Here is a 24,212-nt window from a genome sequence, read left to right as displayed (position 1 = left end):
GACAATAATTCAGTGCTTTGTATGAAATGTAGCCTGAAAACTGCAACTTAGAAGAATTAATCATAAAAACATGTTATTGACTTGGCTAATGAAGCAGGACTGGAAGATAATGTAGAATTTTGAAGTTTTACTGCATGGTGAGTTGTAACAAAATGATCCTCAGGAACTGACAGAGCAAGGGCTCTGTCAATTCTTGAAGATTGTTGAAGGCATCCAAACAATCTTCAGCTTCTAGTTCTAAAGATGATATACAAAAGGAGCTTGCTACAGACTTTTTAACCAATGGTATCACAATACAATGTATCTTTTAGGTTGAAGCGCTTCTGACTTAGCCCCCATATGCAAAGTACAATCATAACAATCATGAAAACTATGGAACAACTAGAAAATGATTGAAATCATGAGCATAGCTCTAAAACTGAGGGCTTATGAGATGATATATTGCTACCAAGAGCTCCACCAGTAAAGGAGGAGACAATAATGATTTCTTGACAGCTACATCACCAAGATGTCAAAGATCTTAGAAGATCCACAGCTTATATTTTAGATCTTACAAGATGTAAAATATAAAATTATAATGACATTTAATTATATATAACATACATATTTAATAATATCATTGAATAAAAGTTCGATATTTTTCTATTTATGTTTTAACCTATCCCTTGTCACATATAGCTGATTGCAGAGACAGAGTTTACAATAAATGACAATTAACAGCCAAATGGCATCTAGACATTGGCTTGCTGCACTACAATTTAAGATGCATTGCAAAAACAATTATCATCAATTTTTGAGCACTGTCTAAACAAACCTTGACAAAACACTGGCTATTACTTTCTTCACTGTTATTCCCCACTTTTATGAGTTGTTCAACCAATCAGGTTATTTGTTTGCGATGTCAAAAAATGGCAATCAGCAATGTGTTGAAAATTCTCCGAATAAAAAAAGTGTTCTTGCAGAAATTATAAAAATTTTCACTGCCACAGTAACCATACTTTAGCAGTATAAAAAAAAAGACATGAGAGATTTAAAATGAATTCTCTTTGTTATTTCCTTCTTGGACAACTTGTACCATAAAACAATAGACTTTCAACTGTTCTATAATTGTAAGACTGTCAACAACTGCTGTTCAGCAGTTAATGGCAATCCATTTCCATTTAGATATTTAATTTTTCATTACCAATATAATTTAAAATACGAACACAAATTTAGAAAATCTATACCAAATTTGAAATTCATCTTCAGTATAAATTTCTAAAGGACTTCTAAACCATCATTGGCATCTATAGATTGTCTTTGCAATTGCTCAATAATGCTAAATTGGATCCAGTTAGCATGGTTTTATTTAATGCTCTAAGTTCTCAATGTCAACTGGGGTTTTACTGTATTTCTAACATTCTTATTAGAATTAAAATGATAAAGTATCTTAATATCTGTTCAATTAAGATACAAGCAAAACTGATTTGTTAAGGAATTTATTAAAATAAAGTTAAATATATATATATGGCATTTACTCAAATGTAAGATACTTCAATCTAACAAGGGGAGGGCACGACCTGGGAAATTCACTTTGGGATGAGACTTGGTATATAGGTAGTACTCCTTTAGGATGTTCAATCCTCAAAACAAGAAAGCGCAATGGCCAGCCAATTTTAAGAAAAAGGCCTTTAAAAATTCAAGCTCAACTCATGTACTAATAAGTTTCACTAGGTCAGCAGCTGCTGAGCAGCTCAGTTGGCATCGTTCTCGGCTACTGCCAAGTCGTTCAGGGTTCAACTCTCGGTCTCGATTAGTATTTTTTTTTTCTTTCTAAAAATTTTTTTAAAATAAGTATTTTCAATATATATAAATATTAAAATTTTATTATAATAAATAAATTCATTTTAAAAAATGTTTAACACATATTACGTGTCATTTTAATTATAATAATACAGAATAATTAATAAGTATATTAATAATCATCATCATCAACTGTTGACAAACTGATAGTATCTTCATTCACAGACATTTTACTGTAAAATATTGAAACTATTTGTATTATGGTGTGATATATTACGGAACACTATGATCTCTTCGAAATCCAAAAGTAAACTGACACTCCAAATATCAGGTCAGTCCATAAGTCCATGCGCATTTTTATGACCTTGAGAAAAATCTTGTTTTGCTGTTGAAAATGTCAGTCTAATGTGATACTTTTCACACTGAAGTGTTAAATTGGATCTCATTTATATAATACTGTTGGAATTGGAAACATTTTAGTTGTTTATTTTTGTTAAAATGGAAGTAAAGGATGAATATAAAAGACATGTTTTATACTTTTTATTTTTAAGTGGTGAGAATTAATAAGAGTAGTAACCTTCGAAAAATTTGATACAATAGAATAATAAATGAAAACTGTTGTTCCATAACTAATTATTTATAACTATTATTATTAATTATTTTGTATTATTATAATTAAAATGACACGTAATATGTGTTAAACATTTTTTTAAATGAAATTATTTATTATAATAAAATTTTAATATTTATATATATTGAAAATACTTATTTTAAAAAAATTTTTAGAAAGAAAAAAAAAATACTAATCGAGACCAAGAGTTGAACCCTGAACGACTTGGCAGTAGCCAAGAACGATGTCAACTGAGCTGCTCAGCAGCTGCTGACCTAGCGAAACTTATTAGTACATAAGCTGAGCTCGAATTTTTAAAGGCCTTTTTCTTAAAATTGGCTGGCCATTGCGCTTTCTTGTTTTGAGGATTGAACATCCTAAAAGAGTACTACCTATATACCAAGTCTCATCCCAAAGTGAATTTCCCAGGTCGTGCCCTCCCCTTGTAAGATTCAGCTTAATTTCTATAGTCAGTTCAAAGTTTAGAATAATTTAATTCCATCACAATGTGCCAATCCTTAAATGACAATAACTAGGTGTAAGAAATTATGAAAAAAACTAAATAATGGGATATTTAGCTTGTCTTTTAGCTATATTTTCATCTAAAAATATTTAGATGAAATTCTAAATTTCTAAATAAAAGATTAGAGTCATAAGTTTTTACTTAAGTGAATGACGTTCAAAAAGGTTAGAATAATATGAAACAAATTAATAAATATTATCCAATTACAAGTAATAAAATTTGTAATTTACTACAATTATGTAAATAGTATCACAGGTAGTTTTGTACTGTATAAATTACAATCCAGCATTTGTCACAAAAGCAAAATAAACACCATGAGCAAGAAATGACAATTAAGCCTGAATCAGAGACAAAATTATTGATTTACATAAAAAAATATTAAGCAACAAGAAATAGTGAGGAAAGTGAACTGTTTGCTGTCTAAAGTGCAAAAATAATTCAAAAATTTAATGAAAATCTGTTGAAAATGATGCATTTTGTATTTAAAATAAATGAATTATAACAAAATACAAAAAGATTTTTAAAAATTAATAAATATATAATAAATTTTCTTTCATTTAAATAAAAAAACTAAAGTAAATTTAAACTGTGGGAATTGGAGTTGAAGTCGACACATTTTTTTCCGACTCCGACTCCACAGCCCTGCTGTAAAGTATTAACTTGTAAACAGCAAGGGAACAAAGGAAGTGCCAACCTTGCTAATTGGATTCAAGGGTGGTCCAGTCGTAAACACCTGGCAGTAAACAAGTGGGTGACCACCCACATCAGAGATGGGCAGATGTGAAAGTAAGCCCACCCTCATCTGATCCAAGCAGACCTGGGTGTTCGGAAAGAGGAGGAGAAAGGGCTCGAGACTGGTGACACAGAAGTCACAAACACTTGGAAAGCCCACTGAGGTTAGTGAGAGAGAGTGAGCATACTCTGAAAACTATCTCAGGGATAGATAAGTGCTGAGACCAGATGAACCATGCAGTAGAGCCAATCCACAGACTGACAGAGACCTCGCCAGAACTTAATCATTTCCAAAAGCCAAACTAGTACGTAAGGAGCCACGCTTTGTGTATCCCGTGTTTACTGCATTTTCCAACTTATATAGTTTGGATTGCAATTTGTAAATAAACTGTATATACTGACTATCTTGAGTGTGGAGGTGTACTTTCATGAACCTATATCAGAACAATTTCAAGTCACACTTAATCCAGCAAACCAACTTGACAAAACGGAGTCTAGGAGGGAAACTTCACTATCCTTTTATTTAGTTTTTTCATACATTTTTTATTTCACCTAGTTATTATCATTCAAGGATTGGCACATTGTAACAGAGTTAAATTATTCTAAACTTTTTGAACTAACTGTACACACCTGCAGTTTTTTATTTTTTAAGAATAGACAACTCTAAGACAAGTTTACGTCCACAGAATCAGTTCTGTTGACATAAATTTATTAAGTATTTATTGCAAGTAAATTAAGTTTTATATCATTGTCTTTTATGATATCAAAATCAGAAACCTTTTCACTTTTCATGTAAGAAACCTTACTTTTCAAAAAACCTCTTATGAATCAACACCAGATTCTTTGCTCACATCATCTCATATGCAATTATCTTTAGTGCTGTTTGAAGAACTGAAAATTCAATATTTCTTGAAGGAATGCTGCAAATCTAAATGAATAAATTATTTAATTATTAATACTGGCAGTAAAGTTGCCAAATTTAATCTGACTATCATTTTGTTTTATTATGAATATCAGGCTTTAAGATGTTTATATATGAATTTGGCAAAACTTTTTCTGGGATTTTCATCTAATAGACTAATGAGAATGAGCTAAGTTAACAGCTTAAATATATACTATTTTGGATAGTGGTCTAATAAAGTCATTAAAATGATGTAATGAAATTAGTGAGAGAAATAAGATGCATGGCACTAGAGCTTGCTAATTATGACATAATACATCAAATATAAGACATACTTTAGTTTCAGAGATGATAAAACCTGAAAAAATGTGTGTTATATTTGAATAAATACAGTATATTAATGCTTTTACTACACATAAAATTATTATAGATGAATTACAATGAATTAATTGATGATTAAGAGGCAATTTATTTCATATCACTTTCTTTAATTGGAATCTGTTGATGTCTGTAGACTAAAGATCTGCTGCAGAATTTACCAAAATTTTCAAAATTAAAGTCACTTCAGTATAGAAATTAGAAATATAATAAAAAATAAACAAATTGTTAAAAGATTACAATAAAAAAAACACTAATTTGATAAAAGTTATCATCATATAAAAATTGATTATATTAATAAATTGTTCATTAATTAATTAATTAAGAATATTTATCTTAAATTCTTACCATTCTAAAAAAATCAGATATGTTTTCTTTTAAGCCACATTGTACTCTTCGTGTCCCTTCAGGAGATTGGATACGAATTATCTGTAAAAAGCATATAGTTTGAATAATTAAAATCTTCATAAATTTAATATCATTCGTAATAAAAAAATTTTTTAAAAGAAATTTTCAATATTTATTTTTATACTAATCAAGTAAAATATAAATCTTTCTACTAATTAAAATATGAAGTAAATTATAAAACAATGTATGAATATATAAAAACTAGATAAAGTGAATTCAATTACAACACTCACTAAATTTTACATTAACTGCAGCTAAGCATGTTTAATGTTAAGTCTTTGTTTTTATTTATTGATAGAATTGACATTTTTCATTAAATGTAACAAAATTTTAAAATGTCTTTCTTTTTTTCAAAGAAAAAATTTTGATATTTTTACTCTCGCTTTAAACATGCATTAATTAAATCTATGAAAATAAACTTCAAATTTTAAAATTAAATAACATACCAAAAACTATTATTCTATCACCATAAAATAATGTTGCTGTGAAAACAAAACAAAACAAAAAACATTGTGTAGTCAAGTTAGAGCTTTTGTTTTAATTTATACAATTATTTCATTTCTCAAAATTTGCATTATAGCAATGAAAAATGTTTACAGTCTACTAGCATTACACTTACAGAATGATGTGTTAATCATCAGCAAGGCTGACTATAAGAAATAACTAAAAAGTTCATCTTTTGTTAAATAGACTAAACATATATAATACTAATACTAATAATAGTAATAATTAGTCAGAAAATTCTTAAACACAGATACATACAGAATGCAAAGTAAGAACTGTAACTATGCTTGACCTTGGTCCAGCATAGCACTAAGCATTGATACAAATAAAACAGACACAATAATAATAATAATAATAATAACTCTCCCATAAGTCATCGTCTTGTCAAAGTAAAAGAACATAGTATCATCAATGAATCACAGAGCATTGCCAAAGAGAGCACAAGTTACAAGTAGAGCCACCCACGCCAATAAGGTGCATCAGTTTCTCTTGCTGATACTATGGGGAGAAATGAAATAAAGCAGCATCTGATCTAGAGTGGATGATTGCTGAACAGCATCTTTTTCTCATGTTAAAGGTAGCTAATTTGTAAACATCTAGCTTTAGGTACAGAAGCATACCTACTTTGTGAAGAAAACAAAAATGGTTGTTACATGTTCACACAGCATGGCACCAGCTTGGATGTTGTCCAGGTTAACAAGGTATGATCTGCATTCATAGGTTAGACAGAGGCTAATGTTCAAAAAAATCTGCCAGTTTCTCTTGGCCACCAATAGCAAATAAAGCAATGGTCAAAGTATGGCTGCTGTATCACAAACATATTCATAAATCACTCATATACAATATACAATGTACACTAATTCAGTCATTGACTACTAAGATCAGAAAACTACATCATCACAAAACTTGAAACAGGTATGACAGCATACAGATAATCAATATATAGAAAATTTTTCACAAAAATATTCATATCTAACTGTTACAGAGCAGAGGTTGACCAGAAAATCACAGTTATACTTAACCTTATTCCACAAATAATGCCTGAACATATCAAACAACAAGTTGCTCAAGAGATACAGCAACACACAAACACTTGATTCTACACAAAACATACATCCACTTCTAATACCTTAACAGTAGCCAATCATAAAAACATACACAGCATAACATACACCAATGAAAACAAATAACAATTACAACTAGTGACATTAATTAACACTAGCCAGAAAAAGCATGACAACCATTCAATTAATTAACACATTTACAAATTTATTTCATACACAGTTATACATTGTCATTCTACAACAATCCAAACATAAATGTAATATACAAACTACAGGAAGGCATTTGACAGCATAGAAAATTACATATTCTGAAAAAAGCATAGAAAAAAAAATGATTTAGCACTGAGAAACAAAGACATCATTGAAACCATGGATGAGAAAAGAGTCTACAACTGTTTAAGATTCCAACAGGTAAAGTTCACAGAACATGCATAAATAAAACAGACTAACAATATAGTTCAATGTAAAACACATTTGTTTGACGTTATACATTGGACACCTACAGAACTAGAATAACTCCAAAGGATAAGAAGCAATATTAGTAAAACATAACAAACACAACCTTAAGTTGACCATGGGCTGACCCTTCTGTGTAAAGAGGAAAAAACAAGACCTCACAGTTATAATCTTCAAATTCTGGATAAAGAATTGAAAACGTTAGTTCAATTACTACATTCAAAGAGAACCAGAAATCCAAAGGCTTAAAGGTTATTTCTTTATTATAATCTTCAGTACAAACAAATACAGACACAGACTGTTTTTCTACAGAAAACAAGAAATATCACAATTACACAAAGCTGTAACTGTTGAAGACAAAAACAATACAGGATTTGGGAGACGTATCCTCCAAATGGACATGGAGAAGACATCCAAGGTCCAGCTGTCTAAGAAAACTGAGTTTAGCATTGTTCCTATATATCTTCATGACTAATTTACAAAGTCTGGCAAAGCCATATTACAACTATTGAGAGAGACAATAGTAATGAATAGTAGCTGAATAGTAAAAATGCTCCAGAAAACCTTAATTGCATTAACCATCAATAATAACAAAAATAAATAAATAAATAAATAAAATAATAAATAATAATAATAAACCATTAAATCTACATAATACTTATCCAAATCAAACACTGTGCAGACATAATTAAACAATGCTCAGCTTGGAAGGCACTCCATACACTATAATCATAGCCGGAATTATGATGACAACTGTTGGCTGACTGATGGCTGTCTCTCTTTGGAGAGATAAATGGTTCATGACTGCCATACAAGATCAGGACATAAATACAAAAAACTACAGAATTCCCATTTTAAAAAGACAACACTAATAGGAAATACCATTCATGTATTAAACTATACAAAGCATCATATTGGAAGGCAAGCTTTTAATATGAACTACTGACATTAATTGACATAACCAACTAGTAAGATGCATTGCAAAAATATAAGGCCACTCCATCTTTTTGGAATAATAAATTTTTATCATATTTAAACAAAAATAGCAACAGGAATAAATGTAGATGTAAAAGAATTACTTATTCTATTTATAATTTTAAAAAATTTTGATCTTTTTAATAAAAAATTTATAAAATAACAATGTTGCAAAAATATAAGACCAGTTGCATTTTTAAGTGATTTATAAAAAAAAAATCACTATTACCTATAATTTAATAATTATACAGAGATAGCAGCACACCATAACTGCAAACAGTGGCATAATTGAATTTATATCACCATTAATTGTTGTGATACCTCTACCCATTGCTAAAATTACTTAAGTGCTAAACTGCCTTTGAGTGTGGCCAAATCAGAGCACTAGATCAGGCTGGAAGACCTGCTAGAACTATTGCAAAGCAGCTAAAGAGATCTTGTTGTGTTGTAGCTAATAATATTAAACTTAGTATGCAATATAGAAAACAAAAAAAAAAAAAAAAATAGGATGGACTTCTAAATTGATAAGAAATCACAAATCAGCAATTATCTGGGAAATAACAACAGGAACATCATTAGGTGAAATAGTACAAAGGCCTGATGCTAAAGTTCCCAAATCCACATTTTCCTAGATGGTAAAATTAACAAAACATATAGTGTATAAAAATAGAAAAGCAGCAACATATCTAAAAAGACTGATACGGGCCAAAGATAAAATGTCATGGACTACAAAATGGTGTAAAATTATTTGGACTGATAAAAAACAGGTTCAATTTGGATGGTCCTGACAGTTGGCAATTTTATTGGCACAATCTTAGGAGTGATGAGTTTTTGTTTAAGCATCAGCAAGGAGAGGACTCAGTCATGATCTGGGCAGGTTTTGGATGGTCTGGAAAAATCAATTTAGCATTCATAAATGGCTGAATGAAGGCAGTTGGGTGTTAAAACTCCTTGGATATATAACTTCTGCCACTTGGATAAAAAAAAAAGGTGGTCCATTCTGGAAATTGCAACAAGATAATGAACCAATCTACAATGCAAACTTCACTTATCAATGGTTACTGGATAATGGCATTCAGGTCATGGATTGGCCTCCCTATTCTCATGATTTGAATCCCATAGAAAATCTATGGAGTTTAATAGCTAAGGATATGTATGCAGAAGAAAACAATACCACAGCATTGAACAACTCAAAGCTGTAATTGTAATTGCATACGAAAAAAATTGATTTAAATATGCTGCAAAATCTTGCCAACTCTATGTAAGATAAGACTTACAAGGTTAAACCAAAAATTGTGGTTTCACTTGCTATTAATTAAATACCACTGGCCTTATATTTTTGCAACACCATTACATTTGAATTTTTGAATAAAAAAATTATATTTTCATTTTTATTTTTGATTGTCAACAGAATAGGTAATTCTTTTACATTCCTGTCACTAATTTTTTTTGTTTAAGTGTAATAAAAATTCATTATTCCAAAAACTTGGGGTTGCCTTATATTTTTGCAATGCACCTTAAATACAGCAAAACCTGTCAAACAGAAAAGAGGAAGTGAAAATGGAACCTGAATAAAACAGAAACCTGCTAAACAGAAAAGAGTTTTTCAGAATGAAGCAATTTTCCATGTAAAATTTTACTAAGTCAGAAACCTATCCAATGTAGAAACAAAAGAGATTTTTGAGCACAAAGAACAAATTAAACTGGATAAAGCAGAAAATTAAGATTTCACATGTAGACAAAAGTAAAATTGCTTCCAGGTATAATGGTCATCATAGAGCAGTTTTTCTCAAACTTTTTTGTCTGGTGGCACACTGAAATTATTAAATAAAATTCACGGCACCCCTATTATTATTATTATTTGCTTTTTTACGGTTAGTAAAGATATGAAGGATGAAAAGTCTTTGAAAAAAAATAAAAGTTTTTTAAAGTAAGTTTATTTCCAAACAACACAAAAATATTCAAACAAAAGTTATTATTATATCTGGTGATAAAATGAGCTCTGAATTTTTGATGATTTACTAGTGCTAATTGATTCCTTAGCTTTGCTACCAGTAACCACTTCTTGATCATTAGAATCTTCAGGTTTTCTTTTTTTAATGAAAAAAATTATTCATAATATTGAACGACATAATTCACTTCAATATTTTATTATAAAATTTAATTACAAGTTAATAATTTATTTGTTCTTGTTGTAAAGAAGAAAAATATTTGTATATGATGCTTTCTCGTTATTGTCTGAACATATAACAATAATAAAAACACTACATACTGCATTCAACGCATTTATATTGCACTTCTACTCGCTGCAGGAACAGAAGAACAGACAACTAGTAACTAGTTCGTTTTTTTTAAAAATAGTATTTACGTATCGCCAATTAACAAGTCATTGAGACAAGTGGCGATGTAACAATATTAGTAGAAAAAACCAATATTCATTTTTTATAATTGTTTTAATTATTTATTTAATTTAATACTTTAATTCCATTATTTTAAGTAATTTTAATTTAATTATTTAAAAATTTCGCGGCACCCTTGTGGCGTACTTGCGGCACCCGCTTTGAGAACCACTGTCATAGAGCATGACAAACTATTCTGAGAATGATTTCACACCATGTTAGAGAAATGATGATCACGTGAACTCACAAACATAAGGTCTTTGTTAAATTAATATTTGTTGTAATTAACCAGGGGCAGAATTAAATACTTTTAAAAATCCAGAACTTTCAAAAATCAAACAAGTTTCCAAGAATTGAGTTCTTGAAAACAAGCAACAAATGTAATTTGTGAAAATAATAAGAATAGGTTAATGGCAATTTACCTTGTTTGGAGCAGTTACTAACTGATTAATACAGAGTATTCAAAAATAAGTTTATTAATACATTGATATAATATAAAAAATACAAAAACATCTTTACTTCTGCCATGTCCAACCACCAGGAACTAAAAAACAGTCTTCCTTTGCAGAGATGACTTTTTATTGTAGGCTACACCTCTGCTACACTATGCAAAACAGTTTAAAAATGTTCACTGATGATAAGCCACAAAAACTTGTAAAACTTGTATAATCAATTTAAAATGACACACGTTATATTAACAAAATATTAAAAAATACAAAAGATACAAAAACATCTTCACTTCTACACTGTTTTGCATAGTGTAGCAGAGGCATACACTACAATAAAAGGTCATCTATGCAAAGGAAAACTGTTTTTTTCAGTTCCTGGTGGTTGAATAGGGTGGAAGCAAAGATGTTTTTGTATCTTCTATATTTTTTATATTTTGTGAATATACTGTCTGCCATTTTAAATCAAATAATACATTAATAATTACAAAGATTGAAGTAAATGATTAATTAGAATATTAAAATTCCTCAAAAAGTTAATCTCAGAATAACTTCTATTTTTCTGTATTATTTATGCAATTCAATTAGAAGTTTTGACAGCAGAGTGACACTTGTTTTTGGTACTCTAATTGGCTTGATTGTTGTTGTATGATTGTTGCATCTGAGAAGTACTTGGATACCCAGCAAAAATTCTTGGGAACAACAAGAACTTTTTGAAATCAAATAATTTGCAACTCTTGCATTCAAATATTTCCATCTTTAGTTGCAATCACTTTGGATTAAGCCTAATAGTAAGTTTATTTTTATGTATGAAAAAGTGATTTTACTATAAAAATGAACATAGCTGTGTGAGTGACACACATCTGGTATAGTTTAAAGACAAAAGATGAAAAATATACTAATCCTGTTCAAAACAGTAACCTGCCAAAATAGAAAAAATAATTCAGAACTGTGTGAGTTCTATTTTTACTATCTGATCAAACACACAACAGCAACGTTCCAGAAATGACATTGTAAGACATGCAATATTTACATTGTGCTTTCAGACATGGGTAGTTTCCGTACAGACAACACAACACTAAGATTTTCAGTCTGATTATTTTGCAATATTTGATCATTTATCTTTTGAGGATTTGTGTAATAACATTATTCTTAATGACGATGAGAAAATAAATCATCATTATGATGGTCATAAACATTAAAAAATTTTTTAAAAAAGATTTATGGAGAATACTGGATTCTCTTCAGCGGTCTGTGGACAGTGAAGAAAAGTTTTCCAGTCATGATCCAGTCTGAATACTAAAACTAAAAAAAAAAAAAAAAAACTGACTTTCACTTGTCTATAAATTTAGCCTGACCAAAAGTACCACACTAGATTTCATATAGTGTTGCCACCGGTCCAGTTTTCCCCCGGACAGTCCGGTTTTTAATTTATTGTCCGGGTTAACAATTAATTTTGTCCGGGATTTTGTAGAAATTGTGAAATTATGATGAAACAAAGTACTGGCAAATATTTTTATAAATTTACTTTATTTTAACAATGAAAGACTTCACATGCTCACCAAAAGTTGATTCGCCATCTTATGGCGATGTACAGTACATCGCAACTTGTCAACCATTTTTGTTTTCTTTTTGCTTCTCAGCTCTTTAAAGCTAAGTTATTTTATTTCTTAATTTAAGTCGCTCCTACATAAGTCCCTAACTTGTTTAGAACTGATGTGCACATTACTCTTTGAATGGTAAAATAACATTGCACACGCGTCAGGGACTTCTGTTTGAACAAACTTGCCTGCCATCCGGGTCAGCAATTTTGAAAAGGTGGCAACACTAATTTCATACATGAGCATCTTGAACACTTGTAATATGTTGGTCAACTTGTCCTTGAGTAAAAATAGTTGTTGAGATAAACAATTATTATGACATGTTTAAGTAATTGTGCTAAATTTCTAGCTTTACAATAAGTAGAGTAACACAAGTGTTTGTGTTACTCTACAAAGTGTCACAAGTGAAGTCATAATTTCCAGATGACTCAATTTAAAAGTGGTCTACTTTAAATAGTGAGACTGTTATGACAATTATCATTGGCATGATTTTTCTTAGCTGCTGCATTTCTTCAATTCATCCCAGCTACAGTACTTGCAACATCTGAGAGTAGTTTTTACTTCTTACCTATAATTTCTGCTGTTTCAGTTTAAATACTATCCTAAATGACAGCTTCATAGCTAAAGCTTACTATGATGTCAGCTGCAAGGCATAAAAGCATCTGTCAAGTGGAATTCAATAAAGTGTGCATTCCCTCTTTCTCATCTGCAAACATGTACAGGTCATCTGTGGTGGTATTGGCTTGCCTGCTATAACTGAAAATGTGCCTCATCACTCCACAGGGTATTCCATGGTCATAACACATCCATTTCCATTCTGGCAAGGAAGGTCAAGGCAAAGGTCAGTCAAGTTTTGTAATCAGTGCTGATTATGACTGATCTTATATAAATAATGATGCACCAACTTTCTCAGTAACTTCCACAGTGTGCCATAGGGTACACCCAACTGCTGCGACACTGTGCATATACTATTGAAGCCTGCAACATTATTCATTGATTGTCTTGTGAAGTGATTAGTTGAGGCTCTCAATTAAGTTGAACTCAGACAATCTGTTTCTCAAATCTAGTAATCATTCTCCTGAAAGTTTGTGGAATCAATGGTCCTGAGATTAATTTATATAATGGTGAAATTCTCAAAACACAGTGTTCTAACAGCCACAGCATTTGTGATTATATTTTATAAAACAGTTTCATAGGAAATGTATAGTCTGGAAAAAGTGATAGCCATCATAACTAATACGAAAGACATTCAATAGTTGTGGCCACTTTTATAATAGTGTTTATGCAAAGGAAACTGCTGTAGTGGCAAGTTTCAGTACTAAATTTTTTAAGAAAATTTCTTCTGCATGTCTCCATGAAATCTCACCATACCAGATTTTATTGCATTTGGACTACTGAATCTTCCTTTTGATAGCATCAAATAAAGTATTTTTTAATTACCTGGTATATTCAGAGTATAACAACTTAATCAAACTCAGCAAGGTTTTGAATTCAATGATTTTATTCATTCCTTTGAATAATTCCACATTAAACATCCTACTAGCAGTAATTTTTCTCTGAATATTTCTTGATAAATAGTTACAATTAGCATTTTATAATATCAAACAGTATAACAAAGTTCTTTTTATCTTCAATATATCAGGAAACCCAGATAACAGTCATTTTTGTGAAGATAAAGTGTCCTAAATAGTTCATAAATAATGCAATACAGTTTATTTCACATATCTTAGCCAGGTGGTATATGATACACAAACAAAGCTTTAGAAATTTTTAAAAAATTTATTCTGTTAATCTCATTAAAATTCATACTATTAGGAAAAGAATACAGAAATGTTAACTATAATTGGGAAACTTGGTATCCTACATTAGAAAATTTTTGAGAAAAAAGGGCACTTTCATATTCAACATTTCATTAAAGTTTCCAATAAAATGATTTTTCAAAATAGCTTGCTAATGAATAACTACATGCTTGAATATACTAAAAATTTTACAATATCTGCAATATTTAATAACAGACAAATGCTCAATACCAGAAAGCATATCACAACAGAAAAAATTACGTGTAGTTGTAAATATACATACATGTTCATATGTTCTTTTAAATGCACAGAATTATTGTGAATGCATGAAAAATCTGGATTAACTGATTTTTTAAAATACTATCTATATACATAATCGCATACTAAGAAGGGATTTTTCAAAATTTCTCTCCACGGAGGGGAGGGACGGGATTAAAGCTTCTATATACATTATCGAGACGTGTCCAAACGGTTAGGAGTTAAAAGTTGAAATTTGGTACACAGTTAGGGTACGTCACGAGAACGCTCGCTAAGAAGGGATTTTTCGAAATTCCTCCCCACAGGAGAGAGGGGCAAGATTAAGTCTTAACACTTCCATCAACGATGGAAGTGTTAAAAGAAAGTGACGTGCAAGATGCAGATGCAGTTTTTTTCGTTTTTGCGGGAAATCGAAATATTTTTAGACCCACCTAGAAATTCTCTAATTAGTCTGGAAACAGGGGAACCCAATTCTTGCATTCTGTGAAAAGTAATACTGACTATAATGTAATAATCTTAATCTTCGTTATCGTTACTTTTGCCCGAGCAACGCCGGGCCTATCTGCTAGTACTAATAATAATTATAGAAATCATTTACAAATGTATCTTGGTCAAATGATGTGAGGTACTTGATTGGAGCTCTGAAAGTTTTGAAAAGTAAGAGCCATGCACAGTAACCTTGCATTAGATTCACGAAACAATCTGTTCTCTTCACTAAGTAAATAGACTAATTCCTGCTACTGCACATTTTTATAACACTGTCAAGATTTATGAAATGAGCTGCAACTAACTTAACAAAATCATGCTTGTATAAAATATATATTAATAATAATTTTTAATAATTATCATTCATGATATCTAATGTAAATGGCATTTAATTCACCTCTTGCAACAGGGTTAGAACCTTTGTCCCATGACAGTTTGAATTAAATAAAATATTCATATACTCAAAGTCTAGTTTGGAAGATATGATTATATAAAAGATTTATCATTTTGTTTATATTCTTTTATTTACATTTACTTAATATGAAAACTATATAATCAAGTGTTAATCTATTAAATTTTATATTGATACTTTATACTGATGTAATAAGCTTAACATCTGTTTGTATTTTCATGTAAAATTAGCATAATGTGGGTAAAATTTAATTTACTTTCAGAATTTTAATACCAATATTTTATAAACAATACATCTGGCTGCTTAACTAGAGTAAATAACAAAAAATAACTGACATATCAGGTGAAGAACAAATACATAATTATATATTAAATTATATATAACTATATTATTAAACATTTTAACCACTTCAAAGTTAATCTGATTACACACTTTTACATTTTAAGAATTACATAAACAGTGACAAGAAATAAAGACTTATTATGAATAGTTTATAAAAATGTTACTATTAATATACTTAAGAAATAATTATAAATATATTTGTATTAAAGTTAGGCAAATATATTTATGACTATTTATTAAATATTGGTATAATTTTAGATCTGTTAAAACAAATTATTTTAATTTATGGATAAATTAACACTATATTATAAAAATTTCTTTAGAATTTTTTTGTAATATAGTTTTAATAAGTTAGTGTTAATAACATATTATTAATTTTTAATTATTTTAATATATTTTTAATTTTTAATTTAAATTAAACACATTCTTAACTGCACATCAATTTTACTATCCTATACTTTAGCTAAGAGATCATCTACAAATTTGATTTATAATTCTTATACAGTAGAATCTACTTTTTGTAAAGATCATTTCACAGGAGCTACATGCTATCTTGAAAGGAACTCTGGAGCATTTAAAGAATATATAGACTACCTGTGATCTGAAATGTGCTTCAGGTCCTGTTAACTTTACCCTTCACAAACAAACATACAGTAAACTTGTCTTGCAGCTACAAATCACAATATCTGACCCACTAGTGGCCAACTGATTCCGTTCCCTGAACACTGGGAGTTCAGTCACAGGTTCACACCTTGCCAGGATGGGCTGGCCAAGTGGAGTTTTCTAGGTTTTCTCCACATCTGTAACACCTGAATAGGAGCCAGTTACCCTTAAAAAAACCTCCTGGAAGGCATTCTCCCTAGGCAGATTGCCAAAGTGTTGTATTACCGTAACTTAACCAAACAAACAAACATACCACAATAGCCCAGTCATGATCAGAGCAACAGAGCAACTGAGAGCTTGTATGAGTCCCAAGAGTAGAGCAGGCCCCTTTTGCCAATTTTTTTAAAATAAAATGTGTAGAATGTTTCTTTATTAATAAAAAACAGACTTAATGATTATTTTCTGTTAGTAAAAATAACATTAATTTTAAAAAAGTGGGAACCATTTATGGAACCCTAAGTTTTCTCCAGACCCAGAAAAAAATTCCCAGTTCTCCTGCTCTCAATGATTCTGGTTGTAATTTATAAATATATTATATTGTTGTTAAATCACAGATATGGTTATATTATATTGTTAATCATTTAATATATTATAAGAATTAGTATGTTCTAAATGTTTGTTTATTACCTTTTTAATGGCACAAGGGCCTCTTGAGTATGTTCTAAAACATGTTATAATATACTTACAAAATTTTGCTTATTGTAATCAAAGTTTTGGTTATAGTTATCATTCATTATCTTTGGATAATTAAGCATTTTAAAAGCTGACTTTTCATGCTATTGGCATCAATACATGGCTGATAACATATAATTGTTATCAGTACTAATTTGTACTTCAAATATTAACCATTAATTGTACATACTCCATCTCAACTAAGTTGATAGTGATGCCAATACTGCCATATAACAGCTGTAGGATCTTATCACAGTCAACAGTGTCTCCTCCTCATTATTTGAAATTTTATTACTGTGTACTTGTTTTTAGTTTTCACACATTAATAGTTTTAAAACAAAGTATTAGCATGTTGCTTACTGTGAATAGTTATATAATGTATGGACTCCTGTATATGAACTTTATGATGAAACTATATTGTGTAAGTATATTGGTGTTCTTCAATAGTTCACCTATCACAGTAATATTTATGATGTCATGTCATCTGTTTTTTACTTACATTGCTATCAACTTAGTTGAGATGGAGTATAGTTGTTATTTGTTCATAGTATAGTGATTTAAATTGCTAGCATTTTTTACTCCAATCATACACTAGCTAATATTAAAGATAATACTGCAAAAACTAGAAGGCAAACAACACTAGAGAATTACAATTAATAATTATGTTAATAAATTTTAGATATATACAGTTCTTAATTGTTTTAACATGTCCTCTTAATGTCAGAATCAATAAAAACAATTTTTTAAAACTAAATTTATAGTCTTAATGAAGTAAGCAATACATCTTTAACAATGGATAAAGTTAGATTGTTAAAGGTGTATTGCTTACTTAATTAACTACAGTAGTTCAATCTTTATTATAATCTTATTCATTTAACTCATTTTACATCATCATTAGTTATCATCATCAGTGTGAGTCACAGAGACATATTCCAATGTATAAGTACTTTTTAAATATAGTTTTATCTTATCCATTTATTACAAAGGGAACCATTTCCAAAAGAGAAAATGTATCTATCTCTTTTGCATGTATTACTACTAACAAATTTAACAATCATTTAAAGCATAATTTGCTATCACATCATATCATTAATATTTTTTTGTCTAAACAAAAAAACAGGTTTGTTATATATGAAATATTTTAATATTCTACAGTAACATAAATCTGAGTTAGGCCTGTACTAAGATCACAAGAATTATGTACAGTTTATGAAAATATTTACAATGAATTATCTGCTTCCATGCAAAGTGACAGAAACTACATAATAAATATCTTAGTTAATAACATATAAATACTTAACATTTTAATGGCTCTTTAAAATTTGATAAAACTTAAAACTTTGTCTTATCTATTAAAATTTAAACTTGACAGTTTTATGATTATTTTAGATTTACGTAGCTACTTTATTCATTTATTTTATTTTTACAGAAACCGGAAGAATTACGAAAATTGGGATTAAAATTTTTTCGTCGACGTCCGTAAGTATCAAAACAAGCAAGAGATGCCGACACCCCAAAATACATATAATAGAAAAACATTCATCTAATGCCTTTCTAGAATCAAGTATCTTAAAATGATTCAAGAATATAAAAATGTAAAATTGTGCATCTTATTGTTTTATTTTGTATCAATCAATGTCAAAACACACATACACACACACACATATATATATATATTCTGACTCTTGATATCTAAGCATCGTGTCAATGTGTAATGTAAAAAAATTAACCATTGAAAGACTAAATTTCATAACCATTTCATAACCATTCTATAATTTATAACCATTTTAGATGATGTCCTTTAGTGTTTTTAAATGACATTCTATTCTGGAATGAATGTAATCTTGAAGAAATAATTAAAAATCAAGGCAAGAATGCCAATTACTTTAATCAAAATTTGTTTTCATTTGTAAAAATTTCCAACTTCACACCTGGAAAACAAAGTTTGCAGTAGATATTTAAAAGACTAGACTTAAGCTTATATACAGCAGGACAATTACCAACATTAAAGTTATAAATCTACTCTATTTCATAATATTGTTAAATTCAAATTAAAAGTAATCCATTTCACTATTATGTCTGTTCATGCTTAACATTTTTTTTTCTTTTTTTAATTAAATGTAATCTACTTACTATATTATTCTTCGTTTTATACATATTCACAAAGCAAGTAATTCATAGAAAAACTTTTAATTTGATTTAATTTAATTTGTTTTTATTAAAATACGAATCCTTCGAATTTCGAATATCTATCGTGGTCTTGACATAAGCGCCATCTATCAATTTCTTAGTTGAGGAATGGAGAATGACTGATCATTTTTTTAATTTATTCTGCCGCTTCGTTTATTATTCTGATTCTTTTATATTTTTATTTAAAAAGGAAAATAATAAAAAATATATGTACTCAATTAGTTATATAATTACAAAGAAGTTAAATTAATAATTGAATTTCTCAATTTAGCCGCAAGGGTGACAGTGTAAAATAACTTCGTGTGGAACGGGTACGATTTCCATTTGGAGTTGGCCTTATCCAATAGACATTTTCTCGAATAAATTCGAATAAATGGTTTTAAATTTCTACAAGTTATATTTATTTGAAAATTGAAATTTTTTTTATTATGTGGACTTATATAATTTATATAACACAAAAATATTATTTTTATTTTAAAAAAATATATTTATTTTTCAGTTTTCAATAATAGGTATTCCTATTTTATTGAAAACATGTTCTATTTGTGATCGTAAGCAGATACGTATAACTCCAAACGTTTATATAATATAGCAAATTTTTGATGGGCAATCGAAGGTTGATCCAATTTTCAAATCCCGTTTTTTGAAAATTAAGGTTTCATAGTTGGCATCGTATGGTTCTATCTATTCCCATGCCCACGAAATTAAGTCGTTTTAAGAAGGACACGTGTAAATCGCACAGATAGTTCTGCGGCAATGTGTAAATTTTCCCTTCTCTGCAGAGCCCAAAGATAGCGGAAGGAAATCATTTTAAATGATTTTTGTCATTCGATCCTACTGATCTTTAGAACTAAGCAGATAAACACGAACAGTAACAAAAAACTTTATTAAAAAGGTGAGAACTGTCATCGACATCCTCGGCCAACATTCAGGCAAAAACCCGCGAACTTTCGCGCCTCTTTTTCTACAAGTTGCCAGCCAACATCTCGTTGGCAAGTGTTGCCAGGCAGTGTTCGGGAACTCTGGCGCTGGCGGCCACAGATTTATCGTAACCTAGAAATAATCTCTGATTGTAAGGGACAAAAATCAACATTGCATAAATTAATACAAAGCCAATTGGCTGTATTTTTCTGTAGTATATGTTCAAAACATCTTGGTGCTCATGGTGCAGTAGAAATCGCTTGTGAAATCTACATACTTGCTTCCCGCGCATTTCCTTTTGTTTCCTCATAATATATAATCATTTCACAGCAATGAGCGTGAATATAAAACGTTGTCGCAGTGATCTGTCGATTAAATGTTGGCTTTTTTATAAGGACATCGACTTCGTATGTCGCCATTTTTAATTTGCATATTTCTTATATTAGAAAAATTTACGTATTACTGCGAAACTTCCGCACGATTTACCCATATCTTTTTGGATGAATTAATTTATTTTACTGTAAACATCGCAGTGGAACTTTTTAAAACTCTTTCCGCACTATGGACACTAAAAGTACGAATATCTTTTTAGCAATTCCATTATGGGTTTGGCCAGGCTGACAATAGGGCGGCCGGATAGAGAGAAACGAGCCCGTCTTATTCGGACGAACCACCTCCGAAAAATTCCTGGGCTTTTCGATTCCGGATTCCCCAGAGCGTTATGTTGTCCCTGGCACTCCGGCCACCGTGCAGTGGAATTAGCTTAATGCATATACTCGTGCAATGCTGATAAGATCTCCTTTGCTCCTGGATAAATGTTAAAGTAAATACCCTACAAATTTTTCTTTTGGTAGGAAACTGGGATAATAGGATTGTCTTGTTGAGAATTTATCTAGTAGAATTTTTGTCTAGTAGAATTCTTTGATAACTCCTTTTAGGCCATGTGACAAGTCATTTGGTGTTATTGAAAAGAAATTTATTTACCAAAGGCATTTAAAGACTTGGTTAAGTCAAAGAAGTTCTCTGTTGTAGATATTTTTCAGAACAGAATTTGTTTTTCGGGATATTTGGAAAACTTTCTTAACAGATTCCTATAGACGGCCGGATGGCCGAGCGGTAAAGATGGCAGCCTACCGCTCTGGAAGACCCGGGATCGAATCCGAGCGGGTCGAATAATCCCCAGGAATTTTTCGGGGGGTGGTCCGTTCGGATATGTCGGGCCCCGTCCCTCACCACCCGGTCGCCCCATTGTAGGCCTGGCCGAACCCATAATGGGCATACTAAAAGAGGCCCTCTTAGTGCCCACAGGGCGGAAAGAGTTAAAAAAAAAAAAAAACAGATTCCTATGAATACTGATAAGGAATAATTTAGAGGCTCACCAGTAGCCAAGCAGTCTTGGTACCCCAAGCAGTGGGTTCGCCTCTTGCTCGGATGGGCTGGCCACGTGGAATTTTTCGGGTTTTCTCCGCGTCTGAAACAGTCTAAATAGAGACTAGTTTCCGTTAAAAAGACCTCCCGGAAGGCATCTCCCCTAGGCAGATCGCCCAAAGTGTTGCGTTACCATTAACTAAACAAACAGTAATAATTTACCATTATCAAATATCGCATTTTTTTTCGTTTATTACATATTCTGATAATGTAAGATGTCTTTCTGAAAATGAATTTTTATTTGTAAAGTTTAACCCGCTGAAGCAAAACGTAAGTCTTAATACGGATTGGAACGAATTGGAGTCGATTTGTATAAATATTGGGGAACGGGTCTCAAACAATCAGTAAGAAAGATGTATTTATTGTGTACAGCACCCATTTCTAGTTTTAATCCTTGGAGTATGGTATAAAAAATACGTTGCGAAGAGAAAAATTTGCTGGTACAAAAATATTGCGGGAGGGGGAAATGTCCCTTCTGTCGCATATGAATCGATGCTTATGATGGAGCAGCTTTGTTACAATACTCGATTACCTTTAAAAAACTCAAAATACAAAAGTATCATACTAACGGCCGAAAAATTGTGAAAAAATCTTTTACGCACAACACAATTCATCTTTAGAAGCCATCAAAAACACGTTTATGTTTGCGTCATGTCGGTCTTCTGTTTTTTTTTTTTTTTTTATTAAAGTCAATTCAAGTTTTAATATATAATTAAACATTAATGCTTAAACTTTTATTTTAAAAACATAAATTTTTGCTAATCCCTCGCTTTCTATATAAAGGTCAATGCACAAGCAACGTTTTATCGAACATTTTGCCTCTTCAGTCAAAACGTTACAAACTCTCACGTTACACTGATACGTTTTCTCTGAATACTTTCTCTCAGTTTCGAAGATTCATTATGGAGAAAAGACTATTTTTAACTAGAGTATTAATATTCAGTGGGGTCATTACCGTAGACGACAATGTTAACTTTTATACGCCGTAAAGATGCATTTAGCATCTTTCGGCGGCATCTTCAGCATTAGTTTCGTTGTTCACCACCGGAGCGTTGAGAGTAAATCGTTGAGTCACTTCTTTGTATATTATTCTGTGATTTTTAGCTACGTTCGCAGTGTGCCTTGTGAGAAAGAAAAACAAAATTACCTGTGCTGCACGCAAACACGGTTTTAAGACACAGAAGGGCTGTAGAAAGTATAGTACGCCATTGTACGAGATGGGAAGGAGAGGGTGGACGCAAGGAGGACGCCAGCCAGTGGGCCAGGAGGGGCAAAATGATGTAAATTGATAGAGGATATGAATTGTATGTAGGTAAAATAAAAACGATTCATAAAGTTTTAATCATTTACTATATACCGGAAAAGAAATATCTTAATTAAAACATTTTTTAACTTACAAGAAGCCTAAGAAGATTATTTTTATTAAAACTTAGCATTTAAATAATTTTTTTTGAATTTTCAGGGGAGGGCAGCTGCCCCTCATGCCCTCCTCTGGCGACGCCCTTGGGTGAATGCATTGTTTACGTGGACTTTTTTAGTGGTATTAGTGACATATGGGTATTGTAAGAAAATCGACTTTTAGAAGAAATCAGTTAATTTCGCGTCAGTGATGGTCTAGGGATTCCTTTTCGTATGTGGGTAGTGGCGGCGGAGACAAAGATGACAAGTATCTTACAAAAACCGTTTATTTTAACATGAAATAAACTTACACTAGGAAAAAAAATAGTTTTCCTTAAAATAATCGGTTGTTCCGACGTCCTGGGCGTCGATATTGTTTCTTGTTCGTCGATCGAAGGCGGCCCAGGGACAGTGGCAGGTGGGGAGACTACGTCGGTTGGCGTCGGCGACACGGTCTGAGTCCGTAGTGGCAGAGGTTACAAGTTGGGCACAATGGACGGAAAACTGCGTTTTGCGAGTTGACTAACCGTGGGCAGGTGCACAGTTTACAGAAAGTGATTTTGTCCTTGAAGATCGGGGATTATATCGATCTCCGTTCTTTCCTTTCGTCCCTTCTGATTGGTCATTCTCCCTCAATCACGCTTCCCGAGTGGCTGGTCCCTTGTTACGAAGTGTAACAGACTCCTTACCTGGAATGCGAGAAAGGTCAAAATCAAAGCTGAATTCGATCTCTCACCGATCATAGAACGTCATTCCTTCCGCGATTTATGTTTTCTGCGTCGCAGCTTGATATAAACAAAGGGTATCGGACAATAACCATTTTTTCTTGCCTTTTTAAACAATTAATTTTTTCTCTAAATTAAC

The 24,212-nt window shown here is 30.9% G+C and overlaps 1 protein-coding gene across 1 annotated transcript in view; it reads right to left on the bottom strand.

The window, feature by feature from the left end:
- The window catches only part of Npl4 (nuclear protein localization 4), a 71,202-nt gene extending 51,506 nt beyond the window's left edge, over positions 1-19,696 (bottom strand). The window contains exons 1-2 of the mRNA XM_067287360.1: positions 19,545-19,696; positions 5,275-5,355 (exon numbers count right to left, since the gene is read on the bottom strand). Coding sequence (XP_067143461.1) covers positions 5,275-5,355; positions 19,545-19,568 — 105 coding nt within the window. The 5' untranslated portion in view covers positions 19,569-19,696. The remainder of the gene's footprint in view (positions 1-5,274; positions 5,356-19,544) is intronic.
- Positions 19,697-24,212: the final 4,516 nt, after the last annotated feature.

The sequence above is a fragment of the Centruroides vittatus genome, unplaced genomic scaffold (assembly GCF_030686945.1).
Source record: "Centruroides vittatus isolate TY-2023 unplaced genomic scaffold, ASM3068694v2 scaffold_450, whole genome shotgun sequence".
NCBI lineage: Eukaryota > Metazoa > Arthropoda > Arachnida > Scorpiones > Buthidae > Centruroides > Centruroides vittatus.
The sequence above is the reverse complement of the archived record's forward strand: the minus strand, read 5'-3'. Positions and strand labels throughout refer to the sequence as shown.